The 23,675-nt window shown below is 51.0% G+C and overlaps 5 protein-coding genes across 5 annotated transcripts; 4 read left to right on the forward strand and 1 right to left on the reverse strand.

The window, feature by feature from the left end:
- Positions 1–2,185: 2,185 nt before the first annotated feature.
- Positions 2,186–3,397, forward strand: P174DRAFT_510984 (glycoside hydrolase family 131 protein; the record flags this gene model as incomplete). Its single annotated transcript, XM_024831741.1, has 4 exons — positions 2,186–2,294; positions 2,345–2,481; positions 2,532–3,111; positions 3,153–3,397. The coding sequence occupies 4 exons, from the start codon at positions 2,186–2,188 to the stop codon at positions 3,395–3,397; spliced, it is 1,071 nt and encodes a 356-aa protein (XP_024683771.1).
- Positions 3,398–5,766: 2,369 nt separating this feature from the next.
- Positions 5,767–6,318, forward strand: P174DRAFT_366865 (uncharacterized protein; the record flags this gene model as incomplete). The annotated part of the gene is made up of 1 exon (XM_024822138.1): positions 5,767–6,318. One exon carries the CDS (start codon positions 5,767–5,769, stop codon positions 6,316–6,318), a length of 552 nt encoding a protein of 183 aa, XP_024683772.1.
- Positions 6,319–6,727: 409 nt separating this feature from the next.
- Positions 6,728–15,889, reverse strand: P174DRAFT_480720 (putative polyketide synthase; the record flags this gene model as incomplete). Its single annotated transcript, XM_024830718.1, is given in 8 exon segments — positions 6,728–8,467; positions 8,479–8,931; positions 8,993–10,174; positions 10,237–13,817; positions 13,864–14,317; positions 14,376–14,488; positions 14,547–14,670; positions 14,723–15,889. 8 exon segments carry the CDS (start codon positions 15,887–15,889, stop codon positions 6,830–6,832), a joined length of 8,712 nt encoding a protein of 2,903 aa, XP_024683773.1. The 3' UTR covers positions 6,728–6,829.
- Positions 15,890–18,097: 2,208 nt separating this feature from the next.
- P174DRAFT_403718 (putative thiamine pyrophosphate enzyme) lies at positions 18,098–20,731 on the forward strand. The gene is made up of 13 exons (XM_024823996.1): positions 18,098–18,262; positions 18,311–18,344; positions 18,392–18,441; positions 18,493–18,587; positions 18,635–18,780; positions 18,828–19,011; positions 19,060–19,414; positions 19,463–19,513; positions 19,563–19,870; positions 19,923–20,023; positions 20,071–20,243; positions 20,293–20,455; positions 20,501–20,731. The coding sequence occupies exons 1-13, from the start codon at positions 18,175–18,177 to the stop codon at positions 20,526–20,528; spliced, it is 1,776 nt and encodes a 591-aa protein (XP_024683774.1). The 5' UTR covers positions 18,098–18,174; the 3' UTR covers positions 20,529–20,731.
- Positions 20,732–21,099: 368 nt separating this feature from the next.
- Positions 21,100–22,772, forward strand: P174DRAFT_480737 (putative flavin-containing amine oxidasedehydrogenase; the record flags this gene model as incomplete). Its single annotated transcript, XM_024830719.1, has 3 exons — positions 21,100–21,153; positions 21,215–22,510; positions 22,626–22,772. The coding sequence occupies 3 exons, from the start codon at positions 21,100–21,102 to the stop codon at positions 22,770–22,772; spliced, it is 1,497 nt and encodes a 498-aa protein (XP_024683775.1).
- Positions 22,773–23,675: the final 903 nt, after the last annotated feature.

Consider the following 23,675-nt stretch of genomic DNA (forward strand, 5'->3'; position numbering starts at 1 on the left):
TTGCATCACTAGTACGGCCTAAATGCGAGGCTGACTCCCACACTTGCGCGTATTTCCTAGCATACCAGGAGTTTACCGTATCACCCTGAGAAATCCATCAATGGGACACTCTTGGTAATATTCTATTTGAGCCATGAGAATCCGGACCTAGGGCTTGCTGTCGGCCGGACAGGGCCAGCGCGTTTGTCGATGACACGATGTACGTTTGTATAACACACTATCCGCTTCAGACAGCATATGTGCGTCAAACATTAGCATAACGAATATGGCCGCATTGAGACACGCTTGACGTTACTCCGCTAGCCTCACCTTGGTGGGAAGCGCTTCTGTACTGAATTGATTATGGTTTGTAATGCTCAGTAAGTAGCCATTCGTCCAACGTACGTTGTAGCATAACCAAAGATGGACTTCTCTCCAGGACTTTCCCGTCTGCTGTTGTCGCAGTCGCAAAGCACTGAAAGAGTCTCTCCGAGCAGATACTGCTCAGTACTGTGCTAGTGGATGCTCTTTTTGCAACCATTGAAGCCACGAATATACTTCTACTCTGGTAGTGGTTCACAAATACCCGAGTCTAGGAGCCACTGTCCCTTACTTGATGAATAAACTCCAGCGATTGACGATGCAGACTTGGAAGGCATCGAAAATGCTATGCATGAGCTGAATGTAGGAATCGAAGAATCGTTTGCAGTTGTCCAGCTGTTGAACACACGTCGTCCGTCCAGAATCGCCTGCTATATTGCGCGCCAGTAGATGGACAATCAGCAGCAATGACATTGCACCCGGAGGAAGGTCATAAGAGGGCATTGCCGTGGACTGCCAGAAGCTGCCGCCGGGGATATAGGATGGTCTTCTATCTTCTTGAACCGATGCTCTCCGTGAGATCATCGTACCAGCTTTCCAACCGGTGTTCGCGCTCTAACGCTACTCCCGGTGGGTATTCGTAGCTCCCGTCGGAAGATTGCCGGGTGACTGTATTCCAGCGGTGTAGCATGGGTCGCATAGCTATCTCAGCCAGGAAGTACGGTTCGGATGCATCAGCCGCGATACTGCCGGGTGAAGGTACTGTAGTTGGACAGGCTGCTTCGGCTCGGATTCCGTCCCTTTCCCTGGAACGGCAAATACCGATGTTCGTCTGCAGTCTAAAACCAAGATGTACTCATTGTAATTCCAGGTATCACTTTTCGCCATATCCAGCTAGTCGCTGAGCTCACTACCGTAGTGCATTGTTAGGGATGCCATAAGGGTGAGTCCAACAGTAGCCACGTACTTCTCCAGTAGCAGAGCTGGCCAGGCAGGGCCTAGGGTCCGCAGGACATACGAAATTTCCAAGCAACTTGAATGGTGATCTTTTCTGAAAGTGCAGTACGGCACTTTCTTTTCAAAGTATTTCTTCGAAGGGGTCATTATGTTGGGCGCCGATGGAGGGGCGAGAAGAGTTCAGAAGTAAGTCAAGAGGTGGTGACCCTGGGCTGCTAGACCCGACAACAACCGCAGGATGTTTGCGTCGTCGCCGGCGTCGACGCTGATTACGCGCTTGTCTCCCGCCTTCATCGTTTTCGTAAACTCCAGGTCGCCCATGAGGCATATTGCGCTCTGAAATCTGGCAGATATAGAGAGATGGAATTGCGAGAGTGTGGTTCCGTCGTGGATTTGTGGTGTTCAGGAGAAAACAATCCAATTGCCCACTTGGGTTAGGGCGTATGGATGTGATGCGATTCAGGGGAAATCATTAAATAACATCTTGCACATAAATAGTATGATATTATTCAAAAGAAACTACGGATAGATGCGAACTGGAGGAGGCCATATTGCAATGGGTCAATGTCTTCTTCTTCATGCTGCTCGGACTGTGATGGGTGGAAATAATGGTATTGCAGGATAATCAGGACGCACCCCACCCAGGGGCAGACTGCCAGGGTGTATGTGTAAGGCGTTGGGAACGCGCCAGTCTATCAAGCCTTAGAGTGAGACCAGTTGATCAAAGTGAAACAAGCTTAACTGCCAGTGAGGAAATGGCATGTTTCAGCACTCGCCCGCCAATCTAACCCTAACAGGCCCCACCCTTAATCATTTCACCTTTCTAAAGTACTTTAATGCTCTACAGCCCACAGTCTACTTGTCCATCAATCAACTGTGCCGGTCACACTTTCTGTTCTCTTACATTCCTTACTGCATTTCTCCTACCATGAGGTCATTCATTTCTCTTCTTGCTTTCCCCGCTTCATCGCTGGCTGGATCCGTGCTGTGGAGCGGTATCTTCGATTCTTCTGCTACGGTTGCGGACTTTGACAAATGTATTCATCTCCCCGTTGCCTCTAATTTGAAACTCTCACTGATAATATAGGGTCCTGGTCCAACCAAATCGGAGCGTGGCAATGGTACATCCACGGCAGTGGCAAGACGAGCGAGTATCTGGGTCTGTCCCCCGACTTCAAGAACCCGGCCGACACCAGCGACGCCCAGGGGGTCCGGATCACCATTGTATGTCATTCAATCCTATGCTTGTGGAAGAGGAATTGACAGCAAATAAGGATGGAACCTCCTTCTGGAATGGACAGAACATGGAGCGCTCTGAACTCATCCCTCAGACCACCGCCAATCTCGGCTCGGGTCATCTGTACTATCACTTCTCCCTGTCCACCAAGACAACAAATGCCCCCGATGCCTCCTTCGAGCACCAGATCGCGTTCTTCGAGAGCCACTTCACTGAGCTCAAGTATGGCGCGTCAGGCTCATCCGACAACACCCTGCGCTGGAATGCAGGTGGCCAAACACATTGGTCGGTCCAGCTGGAGCCAGGTAATTGGTACAACTTCGCCTACGATATCGACTTTGCCTCGCAGAAGGTCGGCCTCTGGGCATCTAATGGCTCCGATCCCTTGACCGAGGTTGTCTCGCCCGTCAGCGCCTCCACCTCTACCAACTCGGCGGACTGGCACGTCGGCCAGCTGCGCCTGCCCAACGGGGGCGCCTCCAACGACGCACCGGAAGACTGGTTCTGGTCTGGCATTTATGTTGAGCAGGCACCTATCACGAAGGAGATTGGTTCTGCCGGTGCTTCTTCTTCTGATTCCTCCAGCTCGTCCTCTTCTGGTGCTTCGAGTGCTTCCAGTCCCTCGGCTTCCACTCCCTCCACTCCTTCCACCCCCAAGCAACCCCTCAGCCGTCTTCTACGAGTGATACACAGCCAACTGCAACCCCAACCTCTCAGGCTGTGACGACGCCTGCAGCCTCTGCGCCAGACACTAATGCGGCAACCGCCGCTGAACCTTCCTCGGCACAGCTCCCCACCCCCACCACTGCCGCACAGCTTCTCGCTGATATTCAGGCTGCGTTGCGCGCTCTCCTCTCTCGTTCCAGCAGCGTGCATGCCCGCGACTTTGCCCGCCGTGGGTAACTTAGATCGAGCAGTTTTCATCCGAGAGGTTCATGGTGTGAGGCAATCAGTTCAGGAACTTGATTTGTATGTCTCAAGCCTAGAGGTAGTTGGTGTATAACATGAGTTATCCCGGGAAGTCAGACTGTCCTTCTGGCTATTCTATCGAAAAACTCCCCCAAAACATGGAATACTCTATCTTTGAGCTCGTCAACCTTCATCCTAAACTGGCTAGTGCCAGTCAATAAACTTAGGTCCAAACCCCGCTGAATAGTTAACTGTTGCAAGCGGAGGAATGCGCTGCTACTTAAGCATTAGCAGCCTAATTTTATAGAACGCTCCGTCAAAGATAGTGGCCTATCCCGGCTAAGGAGTTCCTTTTATGCTCTTAAAAAAAAAGAAAGGGCCCAATGTGATATATATTCCTTCTCCCGCCTCTTCTCACCTGGGAAGACATAAGAAAAAAAGGAAACTTAGAGTAAGTCGTTGTTAAAACCCGTAGACAAAATCCTAACCATTGTTTATTATATCTTCAAGGGATGCTCCTATAGCTGTCATTTTTATTCAAACTGCATTTGTCATTTTTATTTGCCAACCATAGAGCTTATAATGTCAGATACTTCATGATTATAGTTAAGCCTCATAAAGTAGAGCAAGGAAGACCTTTTGAGCATACCACATCTGGCCTGATACGAGTAAAGTAAGAGATGTGCTGGCTTGCATCTTCTTCTGGCCTCGACGGGACCCTCGTCGTTAAGTTAGGAAGATGATATATTACGTGCATATCTGGTTCTAACAAGTCTCTCAGTTATGGGCGCGAGAAAGGAAGCAATTCTATTCAAAGGGATGAAATCACGTTATCAAGTGTCGAAAGACATGGCAACCCTGGGGAATGCAAAGCGTTGCATGCTAAGTATGCCTTCAATGTTCTACATTCTCCGCAGTAGCACGCGTGCCGTGTCTTACCTGTCGGCTTCAGGACAGCCCACCGGAACATGGTCCCGAGTAGGTTTTGCTTTCCTTGCCTCAGGCTACTTATTATACTAGCAGGAGGTAGAGACAGTGCCAACATTTAATTCTGGCGGATTAAATAATTCTCAGTTAGATTGCAAGATAAGCCAGAACAATAACACAGTAAGTATCCCTTCGCCAGCTTCACTGTGCTCCGCAGGCACAGTAGTCAGACCAGCCACTTAAGCAGAAAGCGCCTTGTGGGCACTATCAAAGGCAGCATCGACCTCAGCAACCTTGGGCTCAGCGCTGCGGTATCTCTCAGCTGGCACCTTTCCCTGCATTGTGGTCTCGAATTTCTCCTTCTCATTCTTGAGATCATCCATCATAGCCCTCGCCACGAACGCCACTCCCGCATCTTTGAAGGCCGGCGCCTGGATCCGGGTCAGCACTGCTGGCCATTAAATAGGGAGGGGAATGACATACCTTCTGCTCCGCTGCATTCAGGGCTCCCACAATCTCTGGCTGCAACTGCTGATAAGCCGCCAGGACGTCATCTTGGTCATCGTCGCCAAAGGCATCAGACTGCTCGATGGTCTTGCGTGCGTCGGAAGCGGAACTCTTCACTCCTTGCAGTTTGCTGGCGACGGGGATGACGCCCAGAAGGCTACCGCCCCATCCCTCGATGCTCTTGCGGGCCTCAGCGACGCTGTTCTGGAGGACGTTCATGCCCTCGATAGCCTGCTTGGTGTTTACTGCGCCCAGGCCGGATGTCGCGAGGGCGACGAGTAGGGCTATTGGGGTCACGCGGGAGAAGAGCATTGTGTCTTAGGAAAGAATGGGATTGGGTTGAAATTCAAATCAAGAGTGTAGTATGATTGAGGATGTCTTAACAGTTTGTTTCATGTCATGGCTTTATAGTTGAGGCAGCACGGCAACGGCCCACTCCTCCATATCACACTGGCCCAAGACAGGGAGGGACAAATACCGTAGAGCATACCCGGAATGTGAGGCGCCGCCATAGCAGCAAATTCTCCGTTAGGTGGTTTGAAGTATGAAAGACGGCAGGAGATACAGGGGAGCACTGCTAGCCACTGAATATCCTGCCGTTAGGCTAAATTCCCATGTATGCAGTGTAACTCTGATACTTGTTTATGAGGCTACGCCCTGAATATCCCTTCTTGTATACAGTAGAAACCCCTGCCTGCCACATTCAAGCATTCAAGCGCCGTTTATATAATGCAAGGGGTCAATTTGGCATTCTCCGGGGAATGAAGGGGCTTCTTGACAGGCAAGACATATGACATTATGTTTGATGATGGTAGGGTTGACAATATACACAATATACATATTGTCAATAATAGCGAACGTTCGACAGCTAGGAAGGTCTCTTCTTTGCTCTGCCGGTGCAGCGTCAATCTCCAGGAAAAACATTCAAGATGCATCTTACAGCTACTCTCTCATTATACAGTCTTGTTACCCTGGCTATTCCCGTCCTCTGCGCCCTTCCATCAAGCTGCACCTCCATCTCGGATTTCATCCCCAGCAAACTCGACACCACCTTGCAGGCGTTTGACGAACGCGTCTGCAAGAAAGGCTGTACTGTAACAATACCGCAGTTCGAAAAATGGATCAACAGCAAATTAGTCAGCCAGATCGTCACGGCCAGCATGAATGAAATGGGTCTGTCTGGCTTTTCCACTATTGCCGACAGTATCTCCGGAGATATCACCAAGAAGATTGAAGATAAATGTGCTGCGGGCGGAGGGGAGACCGATTTATGCCAGGACCAGAAGGCAATGCAGGCTATCGGGACTTGCTTGAAAGAGAATATGATGCCTGTAGTGCTGGGTGAGTTGGAACAGCTCTCGAGCTTCATCACAAAGGATATGTGCGACAAGATGAATGCGTATCTCAAGGGGCCGGAGCTTTGGGAAGGTGTGATTCTTCAAGGGCTAGATGACTACGCGTCAACCTGTGACAAGAAATGATTTCCCATTAGACCAGTATGAAGGTATTGGGTAGGTATTTACTCATCGCGATCAATATGTATAACGAGTGGTTGCTTACATCGTCAGTGTAGGGTGAGGTGAATACGTTAATAGCCTGGAATCGCGTGTCGTTTGTCCGTGATTGTTATTGTGATGTTTTATGTTATTTCTGCATGTCATGATTATAGCACCTCATTATAGACCTGTGAGCCTATACTCATATTCCTTCAGTCAAAACACTGAATAGACGACACTCGAGCCCTCAAGGATGAAATCTCAGCATATATTCAGGCAACCTGTGATAAATACTGCCTTTCACAACCATAATTTAAACTTAAATAACAGACGAACACACAGTGAATATGCGTTATAGATTTGGCTATGTCTATATTATGGACCCATTTAATATCTATACTATTGCGGATATGCCCATTTGTAGACATCGCAGACATTTGCCCAGCCTGCATACACGGCGTCGTGGAATGTATACACGTTGTATCACCACTACTCCCTACTCTTGGTTCCTCCATACAGACAAGTAGGTCTTGATCAGGGCAGCCATAGAAGGCACTTCAAGGATCTCCGGGAACCGCGAGAGCGCTCGGCGCATGTTGCTCGTCTCATAAAAAGCCATGGTGCCCTTATCGACCGCCCACCAGACCAAGTTCCCATCCAGTCTCTCTTTTAGTATGGAAATCCACGCCTTCTCCCTCTCGTTGCCATGTTCGGCAAAGATATCGATCCACTGCTCTGGAGACACGCGCCGCAGCGGCACGGTACAACTCTGGTTGAGGATCTCAAATGTCTCCTCCCACGTAACGGTCTGTGTCTGGTCAGGCCGGACAAGATTGAAGGCGTGGCAGAGGTTTTCACTAGACAGAGAAATCCGCAGCATGGAGGAGCAGACAAAGTCAACTGGAATGAATTGGTTTCGGGCATGTGGAGCAACAGGATAGCTGCGGATGCGAAGACAGTTGGCCATCAGACGGTTAATAAAGTCCTGCTGTTTATGGGCCCCAGTGACGCTGTGGCCCGTGACGAATCCAGGCCTGTATATGGTCAGCGGGAGACCATTCGAGATGGCATTCCACGCTATATGCTCCGCCACGGCCTTGCTCTGAGTATAGCCAATGTGCTCTTTGACTATGTCAGGATCAAACACGGGCCTCTGGTCCTCCGGAATGACCTGCCCTGCCAGGTATCCCGCCACTCCGCAGGCGGATATACTGGACACATAATGAAGCGGCTTAGGGCGTCCAGCGTTCGCAAAGCGGAGCACATTAACCAGACCGAGAACATTTGCTTCTCGGTGAGAGGAATAAGGGAGCGTATAGTTGGAGTAGGACGCAAAATGAAAGATGACACTGGACCACTGAGCGAGTTCGTCAAATTCCTCCGTCCTGAGCCCCAGCGTGGGGCTGCTGATGTCTCCAGGAACAATGCGAAGCTTCTGTTTAAAGTCGAACGGAAGCCCATATCCAGCCAGAGCTTCTTTAATGCGAGATACTCCGGAATCCACGTCCTTGGCTCTAACAAGACAAGCGACTTGCTTGACCTGCGGTAAACCAGACAGGAGGGCCAGGAAAAATGCTCCCAAATATCCTGTGGCCCCGGTCATAAAGACACGCCTTTCACCGTCAGCATACCAATCCGTGATTTGAGTCGAGAGTGGCTCAATGTCCTTGCCCAGCTCAATATCCTGCAGGCAAAGTTTCAATTCATCTTCCTCTCCGGAACCCCATGCCACGTGTTTGACGTCCGCAACCTCCAGCTCGCCTGACTGGTATTTCTCACGAAGCATCTTTAGAGTAATTTTACTCAGCCCAGCAACCGTGCCCGCCTTGGAGATTTCCACCAACGACACCTCGAGTCCGGCATACCGTCTCAACCAAGCCCTGATTTCAATGGTCATCAGAGAGTCGACTGCAATATTCGCGAGCTCGTGCAGCTCCAAATCTTCAGAGTACGACATGTGAGACGCGATCATCTTTCCAAGCTCATAGGTGAGCTTTTCCTCTGTGTCCGGCTTGTAGAGGATGGATGGATCACGCTTAACATCTTCGAGCAATCGCCGGAGTTCATCACGTTTGCCGGTCGTTTGGCCCTCGTTGACTGTCAAGACGTTCTGCCACCCTAGGAAGCGAGCATCCTGCCCCACACTGGCTGCGCTGCGCATTCAGAGAGCGGCTTAGAGGTTCCCAGTCCAAGACAAAGCTGAGTTGGGCCCTTGAGCGGTCCGGAAAGTATGGAAAGCTCTAGGGCATGAAGCAAATCCTGCTCGGTTACAATTAGTGACGATGCTGACCGAGCATACTCGAGGGTTTTGGGGGAGTTCTCAGGGATATATCCTATGTCTCCCACGAAGCCTATGTCAAGGACACTTGCAACTAGGCCTTGCGAGTGACGATATTTCACGAACGCATCAAGGAAAGTATTGCTTGCTGCATAGTTCGTTTGGCCGGTAAAGCCAATAATGCCCGTCAGTGAACTAAAAAGGACAAAAAAGTCCAAAGCTTGGCCATCGAGTGCGTGATGGAGGTTCCAGGTGCCCTGGACCTTTGGCGCGAGGACCTCGTTCCACTGCTCGAAGGCCATATCCTCAAACCTTGCATCCTGGAGGCAAGAAACTAACGTCAGCATCATCAGCGTTGTCATGAGAGCCGGGGATGCGCACCCTTAACACCATTGACATCTGTATGACCCCGGCAATTGGTTTCGTCGCGGCTGATACTGCTCTTTGTGTGTCGGTCAAGTTCGCGACACTTCCAGTCACACTGACGACATGGCAGCCACTTCGGCTTTTTAAATCTTCAATGAATGCTCGATTCCGGGGCAACTCCTCGCCGGATCGGGACAGGATAATCAAATGCCGCGCTCCCTTCTCAACCATCCATGTTGCAACCGCTCGACCAAGGCCTCCAAACCCTCCGATAAGCAGGTAGGACGAGTCGTCACGAAACAAGTTACCTTTCTCGTGTACTCGGGATACTGGCAAGGTCGAAGGATCCTCTGGCATGCGGATTACTATTTTGCCCATATGTCTTCCACTCTGCATCAGCCTAAAGGCTTTCACAATATCAGTTGCTTCATAGGTAGTCACGGGACGGATTGGCTTGAGCTTTCCTTCCGTGAAGAATTGAAGACAATCGTCTATCATACCACGGAACAGCTCGGGTGACTTGTCGGCGAGTTGAGACAGATCGACGCCAGTGAAGGTGCGATTTCCGTCAAAAAGGTCCATGTCCAACCTGCCATGGCCCAGAAAATCCCGTTTACCAAGTTCAATCATCTTTCCAAACGGTGCGACGCATTTCCAGGATGCATGCAAGAGCTCCCCCGAAAGGGAATTCAAGACGATATCAACTCCCCTGTTGCCCGTCATTCTCATCACATCTGGCAAGAACGAGGGGCTCCGAGAGTCAAAAATACTGTCCTCAGGGATCTGGAGGTTGTCAATCAGGTGTTGCTTTTTCTCATTGCTTCCGACTGTCACGAAGATCTCAGCCCCGATCATCTGGCAGACCTGAATGGCGGCGAGTCCGACGCCTCCGCAGGCGCTATGGATGAGCACTGATTGTCCTTTCTGGAGCTGTCCAACATACATCAGCGAGTAGATGGCCGTCGTGAACACACACGGTCCCGCTGCGGCATCCTCCAAGGAAAGGCTACTTGGAATTTTCACGCAGCTACTCACGCGCATTATCCTCCGTGTAGCCATTATGCCTTTGCCAGCAAACAGGACTCGATCCCCGGCTTGAAGAGTTGTCACTGAACGACCGACTCTCCGCACAATTCCGCTACCTTCCAGACCCATTTCGCTTGTATCTCCCATCAGGCCCATGGATACCATAATATCCTGGACGCATTCCTGTAAGTTACACCCTCCAGCAGGTAGAATGAAAGAGGAAGACCACGTACCTTGAAATTCAATCCTACGCATTTGATGTCAACCTCAATGTCGTCCTCCGCCATGCAAAGGCCTCGCCCGCTCAAGCTCCATTTCAAGGTATCCAGCATTCCGTGGGACCCAATGTCCAGAACACGAGATCCAGTTTCGGGGGCAGAGGTTATGACGCTATCCAGGGAGGACCACTGGAAACGACCGACATAGACATCGTTATCTTTGAGAACAAACTCATAATCGAGGTCAGGGTCCTGAGTCTCGTCGTATGTCTTCACTTTCTCGAATATCTCAATAACACGATGCATCGCTGCGTCGTCAAGCTGCTCTATCTCCACCGTGGATATACCTCGCGCCAGCTCTTGTCGAATGGTGCGCATGACGCCCAAAGTAAGTGCACGGGCCGGGTCAGGATCCGCCTCAACTAATTGGATCGATCGCATAAGCCATAGCGCGCGGCCTTTGGTGATATGTGAGGTAACCCGCTGGAATTGATGGAATTTGGAAGGGGAAAGATTGTCGAAGAAGGGTTTCTCCAAGTCCAAGAGGGATATAAAATCCGTCCCCGTGGGGAATTGGGATTCATCCAAAGTCACCCACTTGACTACATATCCCCTCGACGACAGAAGTCGTTCAAGCCCCTGAGCCCAATCGGAGACTTCACCTTGATGCAGAAGACCGATTTCACCCTTGATGGGTAGACGAGGAGACGGCCGCGACAAAATGTGGGCATTGAACTGGTATGGGGCCTCATAGTCCAGGCGCACCACATCAGCACCTGTGAAGCCCGCCTGTATAAGTTCCTCGTGCCATTTCTCGGGACTCACGCAGGGCACATCCCTGCCGTCCTCTGCGATCCACCAGCTTGGCAGGCTACCCATGATGTAGCCCATGAGGGGGTTCTCACAACACAGTTCCTGCAGAAGCAATCGGCCGGTCGGTGCGAGAAGTCTGCGCACATTGCGGAGTGTGTCAGAAATGCGCGGCGTGGCATGAAGCACGTTGGCAGCGATGATCAAGTCATACGACCCAGGCGTGAACCCTTGCAATTCTGGGTCTTGGGAAATGTCGAGTGTTGTATATTCCATGCCCCTGAACTCGGCGAATTTTTCCTTGGCCTGGGAAATGAAACCTGCCGAGATATCAGTAAATGTGTGTGCAGTATACAGACGGCCCTTGCCAGAAGAAGTCAGTGCGTTTAATGCCACCCGCGTGGCAGCACCAGTGCCTCCACCGATTTCCAAGACGCGAAGGCTGGGGTTGGAGTGGCTGAGCAAAGCGAGGAATGCGTCGCAATGCGTGACAGCGGCTATCGCCTTGTACATTTGCTCTATCCCGTCACCCTCCATCAGAAGTTCAATGGGGCTGCATTTATTATCCAGAATGTCGCGGATATGACGCAGGGTCCTTTCGGCGAGTGTGTAGACACTTCTTAGCACAGGGCTTTGCTCCGCGTCGAGGATGCGTTGGATTTCAGACCACCGGGTGGCGGGATCGGCAGCATGCTTGTCTCGCATCTCCGGCAGCAGATCGCTGACATCGTCGTGGATCAACTTGTACTGCGATTCGATCCATCGATGATACCGTCTCAAGTGCTCTTTGGCAGGAGCTGCCGACCTGGTTTGATGATACGTCTCAATGATCAGCAACCTCACGAAGAAGGCAATCTGTTCCTTATCGTACGGCGTATTCGGGAATGGTGGTAAGAGCTTGTCGGGGGTCACAAAATCGACATGGGGCTTCCAGTGAAGCGTAGATGCCATTGGCGGCGCGTCGTCTCGCAAGGCAGTATCTGAAATACTGAAAAACACGCCGTCTTGCATAGACAGTAAGGTGCGGCTATCAGCAACCAAAAGCGCATTACCGCGCATGGTAGTCCCCACCTTGTTGTCGCAGGAAACACCTAGTGACATCTCTCCTGGCCCATCAGCAATATAGAGGCTGCTGATCGCCGTTGGGATGCACAGCCTGGTCATCCGACGCGCAAGGCCATTCGTAGCTGCCACACTGAGCAGCTGCAAGCATTGATCAATGAGAATAGGGTGAAGGGCGTAGTGACTCTCGCAGGTCTCTTCAATCGGATGCAGGACGGCTGCAGCATGTGGGCTCGACGGACTCGCAGTGATGGAGTCAAGCCCCCGGAATCGGGGGCCGTACTCCAGCCCTTTAGCCTCCAAGGCTTCATACCATTTGTCTGATGGAACATGGCGGGTATGTGGGCTAAGTGGGATAGGGACATGTTGACGATCCTGCCCAGCACAGACCTGTCCGAGACAGTGTTTGGTCCAAACGCCATCTTGGTGGGCTGTGATGGTAAAATCATACCATACTGAATCCACATTGTCTGCTATCCTTGCCGGCCTAAGGCTTGTTATGATTTCCACCTCGTCATGCTCTTCGTGGCTTAGAACCAGCGCAGTCCTGATGAACATGTTTCGGATCGAATAGCCATTGGACCCTGATATCTGTCGGATGGCCTCACCAACCATAGCAACGTATGCGGCGCATGGGAACACGACCTCACCACTGAGCCTATGATCCAGGAGCCATAGTACATTATCCAGCTTTAGGAGGTTCCTCCACATTGGCTCGATGTCCGTAGACTCGAGGGCGCGAGACCCGAGCAGCTCATGATGCGAATGTTCTCGCAATCTCCAGTCTCGGGCTAACCGCGTCTCGCTCCAAAAGCGTTCATTATACTCCCACGAATAAGGGGGTAGATCGGTCAATGTCTTCCCACTGTCAGCAAGTGGGCCAGCAAATTCGATAGCGGCGCCATGAATGTACAATTGACCTGCTGTAGCTAATATGCACCTCCACTGATCTTGGCGTCGCACCAGGGTAGGTACGTAGTATAGCCGCTTATTGTCCGCTGCCGAGAATATTTGACGTAGAGGACTGGAGAGCGCGCTGTGCGGCCCAATTTCAAGGAAGAGCCTTTCCTCCTTGTCGGCGTCTGTCAATTTTTGGACTGCGCTGCTGAAAAGCACAGGAGATTCCAAATTCTGTCGCCAGTATCCGGCATTTAAGCGGTCTGGCTCACAGATCACTTCCCCAGTGACCGTAGAAATGAGAGGGACCATGGACTTATTGCACGCCATGTGTGGACTCAGATGCTTCTCGAACGACTCCCCGAGATCCTTCATATGGGGAGAGTGGTAGGCAACATTTACCGTCAGACGTCTGCAGAAGATGTCGTCGGTGGCCTGAATTTCTTCGACCACTTCATCTATAGCTCTCTGATCCCCAGAAACAGTGACGTTTTGTGGGCTGTTCTCGCATGCTATCACGACACCCTCCCTCAGGTAAGGTCTGATCTGTTCACGTCCTAATCCCACCGCAGCCATGGCACCGTTCGATCTTGACGACATAATAGTCTGGCCCCGCAGATATGCAATGCGTATGGCTACCTCTGCAGGTACTGCACCGGAAGCATATGCCGCAGCTATCTCACCACTGGAGTGTCCGATCACTGATGAAGGTTTGACTCCCCATTCACGGAGTATGTTCACGACGCCTATTTGGACGGCAGCACATAAAGTTTGTGCCACATCAGCTTCTTTGAACCTGTCCGGGTCATTGCACTGTTGGAGCTCCCCTAGAAGATGTTAATAAAGATATGAAGTCGGGTCACGATGGCCCACCTTCAATGGTCCACTTTGGTGGATTTTCTAGCGACTGCAGCACGCGATCCAGCATTTTGATAGCTTGTCGGAATCTCTCGCTTTCAAGGAACAACTCCCTTCCCATCCCTGGCCATTGCGCGCCCTGTCCTGTGAGTACAAATGTCACCTGTGGACACCCAGACTTCAATCGCTCAAAAGACGAAACCTGGCCGTTGCTATCAAGGATTGCAAAGGCTCGGTGGACCATATGTTCTCTTTTCAAGGCTAGGGTATGTGCGAGGTCACTGGGGCAAACCGAGCTAGTGTCGATGTAAGCCTTGAGAGCCTCGATATTCCCCTCTAATGACTTGGGTGATTTGGCTGAAACAAGCAACAAATGAGAAGAGCATTTTTCTGACGCCTTGTCAGACAATCCTTCTCTACACAATGATAATCTTTCTCTACACACTGTCGATGCGGAATCCATGATGAGCTTAGGTAGTCAGCTAACAGGGCCGTTCCTTAACGATTATGGGGAACATGAGACCTACATGGGCATTGGTACCGCCGACTCCAAATGAATTCACGCTGACTCGTTGATGTCGATCGACGGGCCACGGCATGGCCTTGATGGGAACCTGTAACTTTGCTTGCTCAAAGGGTACTAATGTGCAAATGCAAGTGTCAATTTTTGAACAGAACGAAGTATGTGCAGGACATACTATTGGGATTTGGGTCCTTGAAGAAGACATTCGGCAGGATAGTCTTTCTCTCCAATGACAAGACACATTTGATGACGCTTGTAATTCCTGAAGCGCCTTCTGAATGACCGACGTTCGCCTTCACCTGCTCCCATTTTAGCTTGTATACCGTAGGGAATAATAAGATTCCAACATACTGCACCGATGTGTATACCATGGTCTCCAAAGACTTTTGCCACAACAGACGTCTCTGCTGTATCCCCGACAACCGTGCCTGTGCCATGACACTCAAAAAAGCCTGTGTTGAATACATCCGTAATCTGTGCTCTCTGGTATGCTCGCCGGATTAGGCGCTCTTGTGCCTGTGAGCCCGGGGTGGTTATACTAGGCGTTTTACCATCACAATTGACAGCAGTTGACCGAATAACCGCTCGAACGGGGTCCCCATCTCTCAGGGCGGCATCCAGCGGTTTGATGTAGACTGCATTCACAGCCTCCCCCCTGCCGTAACCATCCGCCGCGGCATCAAATGTCCTGCAAATCCCACTCTTCGAGATGACCATATTGTCAGACATGGAGGTGGTCATAGTCGGCGTGATAATCAAGTTAGTCCCAGCAACCAAGGCAGAAGCGCATTCCCCCGAGTACAAAGCCTGGCAGGCCTCATGCAAGCCGACCAACGAGGACGAGCATCCTGTTCGAATGGTCATGCTCGGGCCCCGCAGGTCAAATTCATATGATATCCGATTTGATAGAGCAAAATCCCCAGCTCCAATGACCCGATATCGATCATTAGCCTGGGTGTCCTTGCTCAGCAGATCCAACCAGTCCTCGCCAAAGACGCCTACGTAGCATCCGATGTTTTTCCCACGCCATTGTGTTTGACCTCCGTTCTCCATGCACTCCCAGACAATCTCCATCAACATTCGCTGTTGCGGATCCAGCCTGGCAGCCTCGACCTTGCTCATTCCAAAGAAAGAAGCATCGAAATGAGCGATGTCCTGCTGAAGGAAGTAGCCCTGTTGCGTCCGAATCCCACCAGAGGTCGACTCCTTGTAGAAGGCGTCGATATTATATCTATTGTCGGGGACTCGGCACAGACCGTCTCGTTTGTTTAACAAGAAGTCCCAAAACCCTTTCTCGCAGTTGACACCTCCCGGCAGCCTCATTGACATGCCCACGATAGCGATTGGGAAGGGAACAGGAGCGACATTGTCGTCATTACTCTCCGCTCGATCGTCCTCGGTGTCTGTTTGGGTATCTGTCGGCCTTTGCCGCAAGGAAAACAAATTGGCAGCAGAGAGTCCATCAAACTGCGCCACTCCAACCGCTAGATTCAGTGGCGAGTCCGCTGTTAACACCATTCTGTTGAGCTAGATTGAGTCTCAGGGCAAGTTGGCAACTGTAGGATATTGATACTGGTAAACTGATAAAACTTCAAAAAGCTGAAGTTAAGGGACATTGTCACTTTAAAGCGGTTCCGCGTCCCCTACCCTGGCTACACGTTCCTCCTTACCTGCAGCTGCGCAAATAGGACCAGCGATTGCGAATCACCTGAGAGCTCATGCAAGGGAATGCAACCACCATCTTGACCGCTGGTATTTTGGCAACAAATGTCCCTTGCATCAAACGCTGTAGCAAACAGGAATTGCGCCACTGAACAAATGCTACAAAACATGATGAGTAATGGTCGGTGGCCGTGGTGAATATATCATAGACTTCGTTTCGTCTAATCTCCCTCATATCAGCTCATGGTCACGGATGAGCCAGAGGATAAGCTTCGAGTGTAGAGCCAGGAGAAGGGATACTATGCTAGTATTCCTGTCCCCCTTTTATTAGCCTTTTGTCCCTTGCTGCGAGGAGCATGAAAGACAGTAATGCTATAGACACGTCCTTCTCCTTTGGTTTCCGGCCGCTACCGTACTTACTTCCCTATCTGGCAGTGTTTGATACACCTCTTTATGGATACAAGTAGCATCTTGCCTCACTGGTCTTTTGTTCTGATAGTGATTGCATTCGAGTTCCTCGGCTAAGCAGGTCCTTTTCGACAAAATAAAAAGGCAACAGGAGTTCAGTCAAGGGCCAACTTGCTAGCACACTCACTTTCAGTGCAAAGGAGGAAGCGATCATTTCTGCCAGGCGCCTTTTCGGAATCCCTACAGCTGTTGATGTTATCTGGGGTAAGGCCAAAGGATTCTTCAACAGCATAATGTTGACCTGGCATATATAACTTCTATCTATGATGGTAATACTGGCTTAAGTACGGCTTGAGCGGACGGGCCCGGTTTTCCACACCCTATGGTCGTATGTACTAGAGGCAGGTAAACATAAGATACATATATAGGATGCTGCCTAAGGACAATTCCCGACGGTCGGTGATTCCTCTCGTATACTCATCATTAAGCCTGAGCCTAGAGATGGTAAGACTGAGGGGAGGCAATGCTGCTAAGCGAGAAATCCATTCCGATCCAGCCGGGATTTGACCCTGAATCACCTAGTAAGAATCTCGTGCCATCCCGGATATGATTCTTGGCAGGGGCTAGCCTATCCAAAGCCATATTGATCAGTATTAGCTTCCTATGCAATTGTGGTGCATCAGATTACTTACTATCCTTCAAGTCTTAAGGCAGTGACAGTGAGATTAAGCAAGCGCCAAGGTGATACCCAGCCCTCTTGATTTATTTCCCTCCAATAGGAGTAAAGTAGCGGGTGGTATCAGTGTCTTGTTTAATGCTTAGGTTCTGAATCACAAATAGGCTAAATTTCGCAGGGGGGAAGGGTGGAACGTGACCATGCTGTTGTGGTAGCAGTGGAACTTTTCAATGAGCTGGTGAGCTGAAGACGGCAACAGATATGTAAATAGTTGTGGAAGCCGAGGGGATAAATGCGGACAGAACCGGTCCTGGAAGTAGCGCATTTTAGCGCCTCTTTTAGCGTGTACACCTGCGCTAGTGACTCGCCGGAGATGTCAAAGGAGATTATTTCTACAAGAGGCTGTGACAGGTATGAAGCCCTTGTCAGTCCGTTCAGGAACGAGGGCGGTGTCTATGACGAATCCCATTACAACTGCTGGACCCGGTTATCGCTGCTTTGGAATCTGCCCATATCCATTTACTGGGAAGGTTGCCCACTGCGACAATCGCGACTTTCCTGGAGTATGAAACGGTTTTGTTATGTGAGCATATCGTCGCCATTCGCTCGTAGATAGAGGGATATGGAGGTGAATCATCTTCTTAGCATCCGCCCTCGGGTTTGAAAGTACTTTCAAATTCTGGCCACGTGAATGCTGGTGGATACTCCTTTCAAAACTGTGATTTGATTTCCTCCCACCCCAAGCGGAGAAATTCCGCTGTCCTTGTGGGCCTTCCCCGGATGATATCTCTCTCCATGTTATATAAATTCGGCATGTTCATCGGCAGGCAAACGCGGGGAAAGAAGGAGCTGCCCCCTATTTACACGCGTCTGATTGGCCCCCGGAAGTTCCGTATTCGCGCCAAGAAACACAAGCTCATCAGGGCTGACGAGATTCCACGCGCGTTCGGTATTTGACCTGTCGATATCTCCCAGCCTGTAGCTTAGTTAGTTGTTAAAAGGCTCTTGTTTTCTGCCTTGGTAAGGGCCTTTCACACTCACGCATCAAGAAATCACAATGAACGGCGATATACAGACTAAGAAACGGAAATGGGAAAGTGATGCACGTGTTGGCTCCGCTGCCACGGGCTTCTTTGAGGCACTGGGTATATGAAACTTTACTATTGTGGATGGACAGAGCTGATATGATGCAGTTGAGGCTGGAGTCAAGTACTGCTTTGTGAATTTGTCAGTCGATGGTCCTCTGTTGCTCCAATCATACTGACTGTGATCAGGGGGAGTGATCATCCGGCGATGCTCGAGGCCATGATCAAAGCGAAACAGGGTATGTATTCCAGTCATCATTAACTAAGTCTCACTCTGACAAAAAGTGAAGAAAACTCGACCAAATTCCCTACGATCATCACCTGTCCCTCGGAACTGGTCGCTTTATCCGCGGCCTTGGGTTTCGCTCAAGTAACCGGATCTCCAGTACGTATTCATCTATTTACTACAATTGAATCGCACTGACTCGGAAGCAATGCGTTATTGTACATGTCGACTGCGGAACTCTAGCAATGGGCCAATCCATCCACAATGCCTCCGTCACCCGAGTACCCGTCCTGTGTTTTGCGGGATTGAGTCCTTTCACCGACAGCGGGGAGATGCTCGGTTCCAGAACAGAGTGAGCTAATTGCCATTTTTGTCTAGAATGCAGTCTAACAGCTGTAGGTTCATCCACTGGCTGCAAGATGTTCCCGACCAAGCATCTATCGTGCGACAGTACTGCCGTTATTCAGGCGAGATCCGTACCGGCCGCAACATCAAGCAAATGGTGTATCGGGCTATGCAGTTTGCCATGTCTGATCCAAAGGGTCCAGCATATCTTACCGCTGCTCGAGAAGTCCTGGAGGAAGTAAGTGTCGCTCTCATCCATCTCGAGGTGGGTTACTTATGAAAGTAGCATGTGGAAATCCCCGATCTTGGCAACGAACTCATGGGCCCTGTCACCCCGTGTGCTTTGCCTGAACCCGAAGTCGAGCGCATTGCTGCTGCTCTGGTGGATGCAAAGCGACCCGTGATCATCACAGGCTATCTGGGCCGAAATCCACAGACGCCGCCCCTCCTGGCAGAATTATGCGACAAGCTCCCTATCAGCGTTATTGAGACGGTCGGGTCGGACGTGAGTCTTCGCAGTGATCACGAGGCATACCTCGGGGTGACTGTCAGTACTCATCCGGCTGTGTGCGAGGCGGATGTCATCCTCGTGATGGACTGTGATGTTCCTTGGGTTCCGACGGCAGGCAAGCCTACAGATGGTATGCTCTTCCTACATTATTCTTCAGACAATGGCTCATGTAGCGCAGGAACGAAGGTATTCCACCTCGACGTAGACCCACTAAAGCAACAGATGCCAGGTGAGCTGAAAATTCTCTGCCGAACGCCCCTCGATACTAACGGATGTAGTCTTCTTCATGCAAGCCATCCGACGATACAAGGTTAGCTGCGAGCTAGCCCTGCGACAGCTCAATGCCTACCTTGACAAGGAATCTCTCAACCGAACCAAGTACGCCGAGGCATTTGACGCACGCGCGGCACGCTACAAACAGTGGAGACAAAGCTTATGCGACCTCGAAGTACCTTCACCAGAAGGCACCGTAACGGTTCCATACCTGTCATCCAGACTCCGGCAGCATCTCCCGGAAGACAGTGTTATTGTGATTGAAGCGGTCACCAACGCCATTCCTATCATTCATCACCTGAACCTTACCAAGGTATGTGTACCACTGTCACTTCCCTCGACCTCACACCTGACTGACACACCAGCCCGGAACGCTCTACGGCAGCGGCGCAGGCGGCCTCGGCTGGGGCGGCGGTGCAGCACTGGGGGTTAAGATGGCCAAACGAGATTCTTTCATCTGCGCAATGTAAGTTCCCACTCATGGAAGTATACAGCCGAGCTGACAGAATATAGCGTCGGCGACGGCACATACCTCTTCTCACAGATGGAATCCGTGTATTGGATCGCACGGCGATACGACATTCCTTTCCTCCTGATTGTGCTGAATAATAGCGGCTGGAATGCACCCAAGGTGTCTACATTGCTTGTCCATAAGGACGGTCTGGCGTCCAAGTCGAATAGAGCGGGTAGGCTTTCCTTTTCGGCAGAGTAGCTGGCCGTGCTGATGGGATATAGACTTGAACTTATCGTTCGAGCCGTCGCCGGATTACCCTGGGATTGCGGCTGCGGCTGGCAACGCGTGGGGAGCGACGGTCACCAAGACGGATGAAGTTGATTCGACCCTGACGAAGGCCGTGGAGGTTGTCCAGGGAGGTCGGTGTGCGGTTGTTGAAGTTCGGTGAGTTTTCTCCTTGTGATCCAAGGCAAGGCTGATGATAGGTAGGGTCCCGTCGATGTGGGTGGAGAAGTGATATACATATAGTCTTTTGAGGCTATTGAAGAGAGACACTCATTGCATAGACTATGTCTGACTTGAAGGTCCTTGTTATCACATAGATACCTACAACCCTCTTCCAAGGACAGCGATTGAGTATATTCCCAGTGCAAGGATCTAGTTAGAACCATGTTACTTAGCGATTGATTGCACAGCCTATCAACGCATATATGAAGGATTATATGTACTACTATTTTTTTCGAGTCTGATCGTGACCAGTCGATGCCAGTTGACGTCAATAAAGGCAAATTGAGCTGGTGAGAAACATAATTACCCGGACTCTGGAGCCCGGAGAAGAGTTCCCATAATTCTCTCAGAGATTGTCCCGCTTCTACTGCAATGATCGGTTAGTCTATTGAGTTATCAAGGCCGGTCTGAGTCGATCTGATCGATCTGAGATGCCTAATCGCGATGATGGACGATGGCGGAAGTTGATGTCATGGTCACGCATGAAACCATATTTAAAGCATAAGGTGTCCAAAACTCCAATCTGACTGCTCAATTAATTTTTCAAATCCGTTAATGTAGGAATAGCTGTAGATAGCGAAATGCCCCAAAAGAAAAACCGAGTTGCTATTGTTGGCGCTGGGCCGGCAGGCATGGTAAGCTTTGCTTCCACCAGGTCGATCTGTTCCGACACCAGTTGAACAGTTGAATGAACAGTCGTGCGCCTCTGCTCTGGCCAACCATCCCGATCGCTTCGACGTGACCCTCTTTGACATAGCATCATACAGCGGCGGCCAAGCAACGTCCATTTCCCTCGATGAAGCCCGCTACGGCGCCGAGTGGCTCAACGACGGCGTGCAAGGTGGCTCCCCGATCTTCCGACACACCTTCAACTTCTTCCGGCGGTACGGCTACGAGCCTCGTCCGGTGAAACTGCAAGTCGCGTTCGGCAAGGGCGTGGAGAACTTCTTCACGAACGTCTTTCCCTCGCCGCTGGTTGACCAGCTGTCCGACGAGATCAAGAAGTTGGGCCGCGTCCTCGAGTGGATTAAGCGTTTGCTTCCGATCCTGGGGCTCATGCCCGTCAAGGTGATAATGAAGCTGTTCCGGTTCAGCGAGGACTTTGCGGATAAGATGGTTATCCCGGTTTTGGCTCTCTTCCTGGGAACGGGGAACCAGACACCGAACGTTTCGGCCGCACTCTTGGAGAGACTGTTTGATGATCCCAATATGAGACTATGGGAGTACGACCCCGATACGCTCCTCCCCAATCAACCGACCATGTACACATTCCCTAACCTAGGCGACTTCTACCGCGACTGGGCCGCAGACCTCGCGTCCAAAGGTGTGGACATCCGTCTTAACACAACAGTCGAGATCCTGCAACGAGACAACCACGGCATCACGCTCCGTCCACGACCCACCCGTCCGGACAGCGCAACCGCGGAAGCCGTCCTAGACAACTTCCGCGAGACGTACGACGAACTCGTCCTCTCGCTTCCCGCCGATGAGGCCAAGACCCTGCTGGGCAAACACGCCACCTGGCGCGAGCGGTACGTCCTCGGTGGCGTGGCCTTCTACAACGACATCACCATCACACATTCGGACAGCGAGTATTTCAACAGCATCTTCGAGACGCGGTACAAGTCCGATCTGTGCGCTAAGGGTGCCTCAGCTACTAAACAACAGGAGCAGATCGCGTTCGCGAAACAGCGGCCCACGTGCACGGGGGACGGATGGGAAGGCTACGCGCCGATGTACTTTACGCACTCGTTTGCCAACGCGCCGCAGTGCATCGAGATGGGGTTTGACTGCTCGAATTACCAGCATCAGTTCAGGGAACGTGTCGGGGAGGGGAATACCCCGCTAGAGCCGGAGAGGCATGTCTACCAGACCATCTACCTGAATGATCAGCAGAAGCACCTGTGGACGTGGAAGAGTGTTGATCCCGACAAGATCATTTCGAAGAAGTGGTGGCGGCAGTTTGGGCATCTGTGGCAGCATTATCTGCGGGTAGTCCCGGGGATGATGTTCATTAATGGGAGGAATCGGACGACGTATGCGGGGCTTGGACTATGGTGGTAGGTTTTTCCCTTTTGGTGTGATGGGCTGGCTGACGGCGTTGCAGAATATGCATGAGATTGCGTGCATCTCCGGTCTAGCAGCTGCGTATCGTCTTGGGGCTGCGTATGAGCCGTTTGATGATTTCGCCGAGGATCTGTTCTCGAAGTACCTGCTTGTGTCGCATGGGGTGCGGTATAAACGGAGGCAGTGATTATCCATTCATTGTGTGTATGGCCTATGAGGGTCTATGAGCAACCGCAAAACGTGTCGAAAGCTCTCAAACTCCAGGTCCCGTCTTGTTGGCGCCAACCCTTGGGCTTTAGCCAACTCCGTTACTGAGCCGTTAACCGCGTCTCTCTGCCAGTTCTCAACACATAATGGACAAGTAGGCAAAGCAAGAATGCTCGCAGTGCGAGCCCGAGACCGCCGCTTCTATTCTGGTCTATACCGATCTGACCCGTTAACACAGGCAGAGGACGACTGGATACGACGGCTCTTCACTCATGGCAAAATCTTGGTTCCAAAGATAATTTCCACGCAGTATGCAACAAACAACATGAACATAAACACCATTCAGCAATAGAGAAAGGTTGTAGCCGTGTGTCCAAGCGGATGGCAGTCCTGATTAATGCCACAAGTTTCGGGACTGCGGAGGCAGGAAGAAAATCCGCTCTTCACCTATTGGGAGCCAGATGACTATTGGTCTAGGAGAGATTCCCTTAGTTACCGGGATTGGTGTTGAGTGCGATGAGAGCACAACGGAGACAGATTGATATGCAGTGCTGAACCAAAGTAAGAAAGATAGACGATTGATAGGGATAGTCACCTGAAGATAGGAAAACTTGGGACAACATCCTGATACGCTTTCATTCTAGCAAGATATAGGTGGATATGGCCGGGGAGAAGCTAGCTCGGCAAAGCGTAACTCTAGAGTCGCTTAGTATTGTATGGATTTCGAATGATGGAATTGGTCAACGGCATACGAATGAAACCCGAGTGCTACCCCATGTGTACCACTCTCGCCTGTGGATTCATTCTGCCGAGCATATCGAAGAGATCGACAGTGACTTGCGACGGCAATTGGACTCCAATTATTGCTCCAACGCTTACCCCG

This window comes from Aspergillus novofumigatus (assembly GCF_002847465.1).
Source record: "Aspergillus novofumigatus IBT 16806 chromosome Unknown P174scaffold_3, whole genome shotgun sequence".
NCBI classification, from domain to species: Eukaryota; Fungi; Ascomycota; class Eurotiomycetes; order Eurotiales; family Aspergillaceae; genus Aspergillus; species Aspergillus novofumigatus.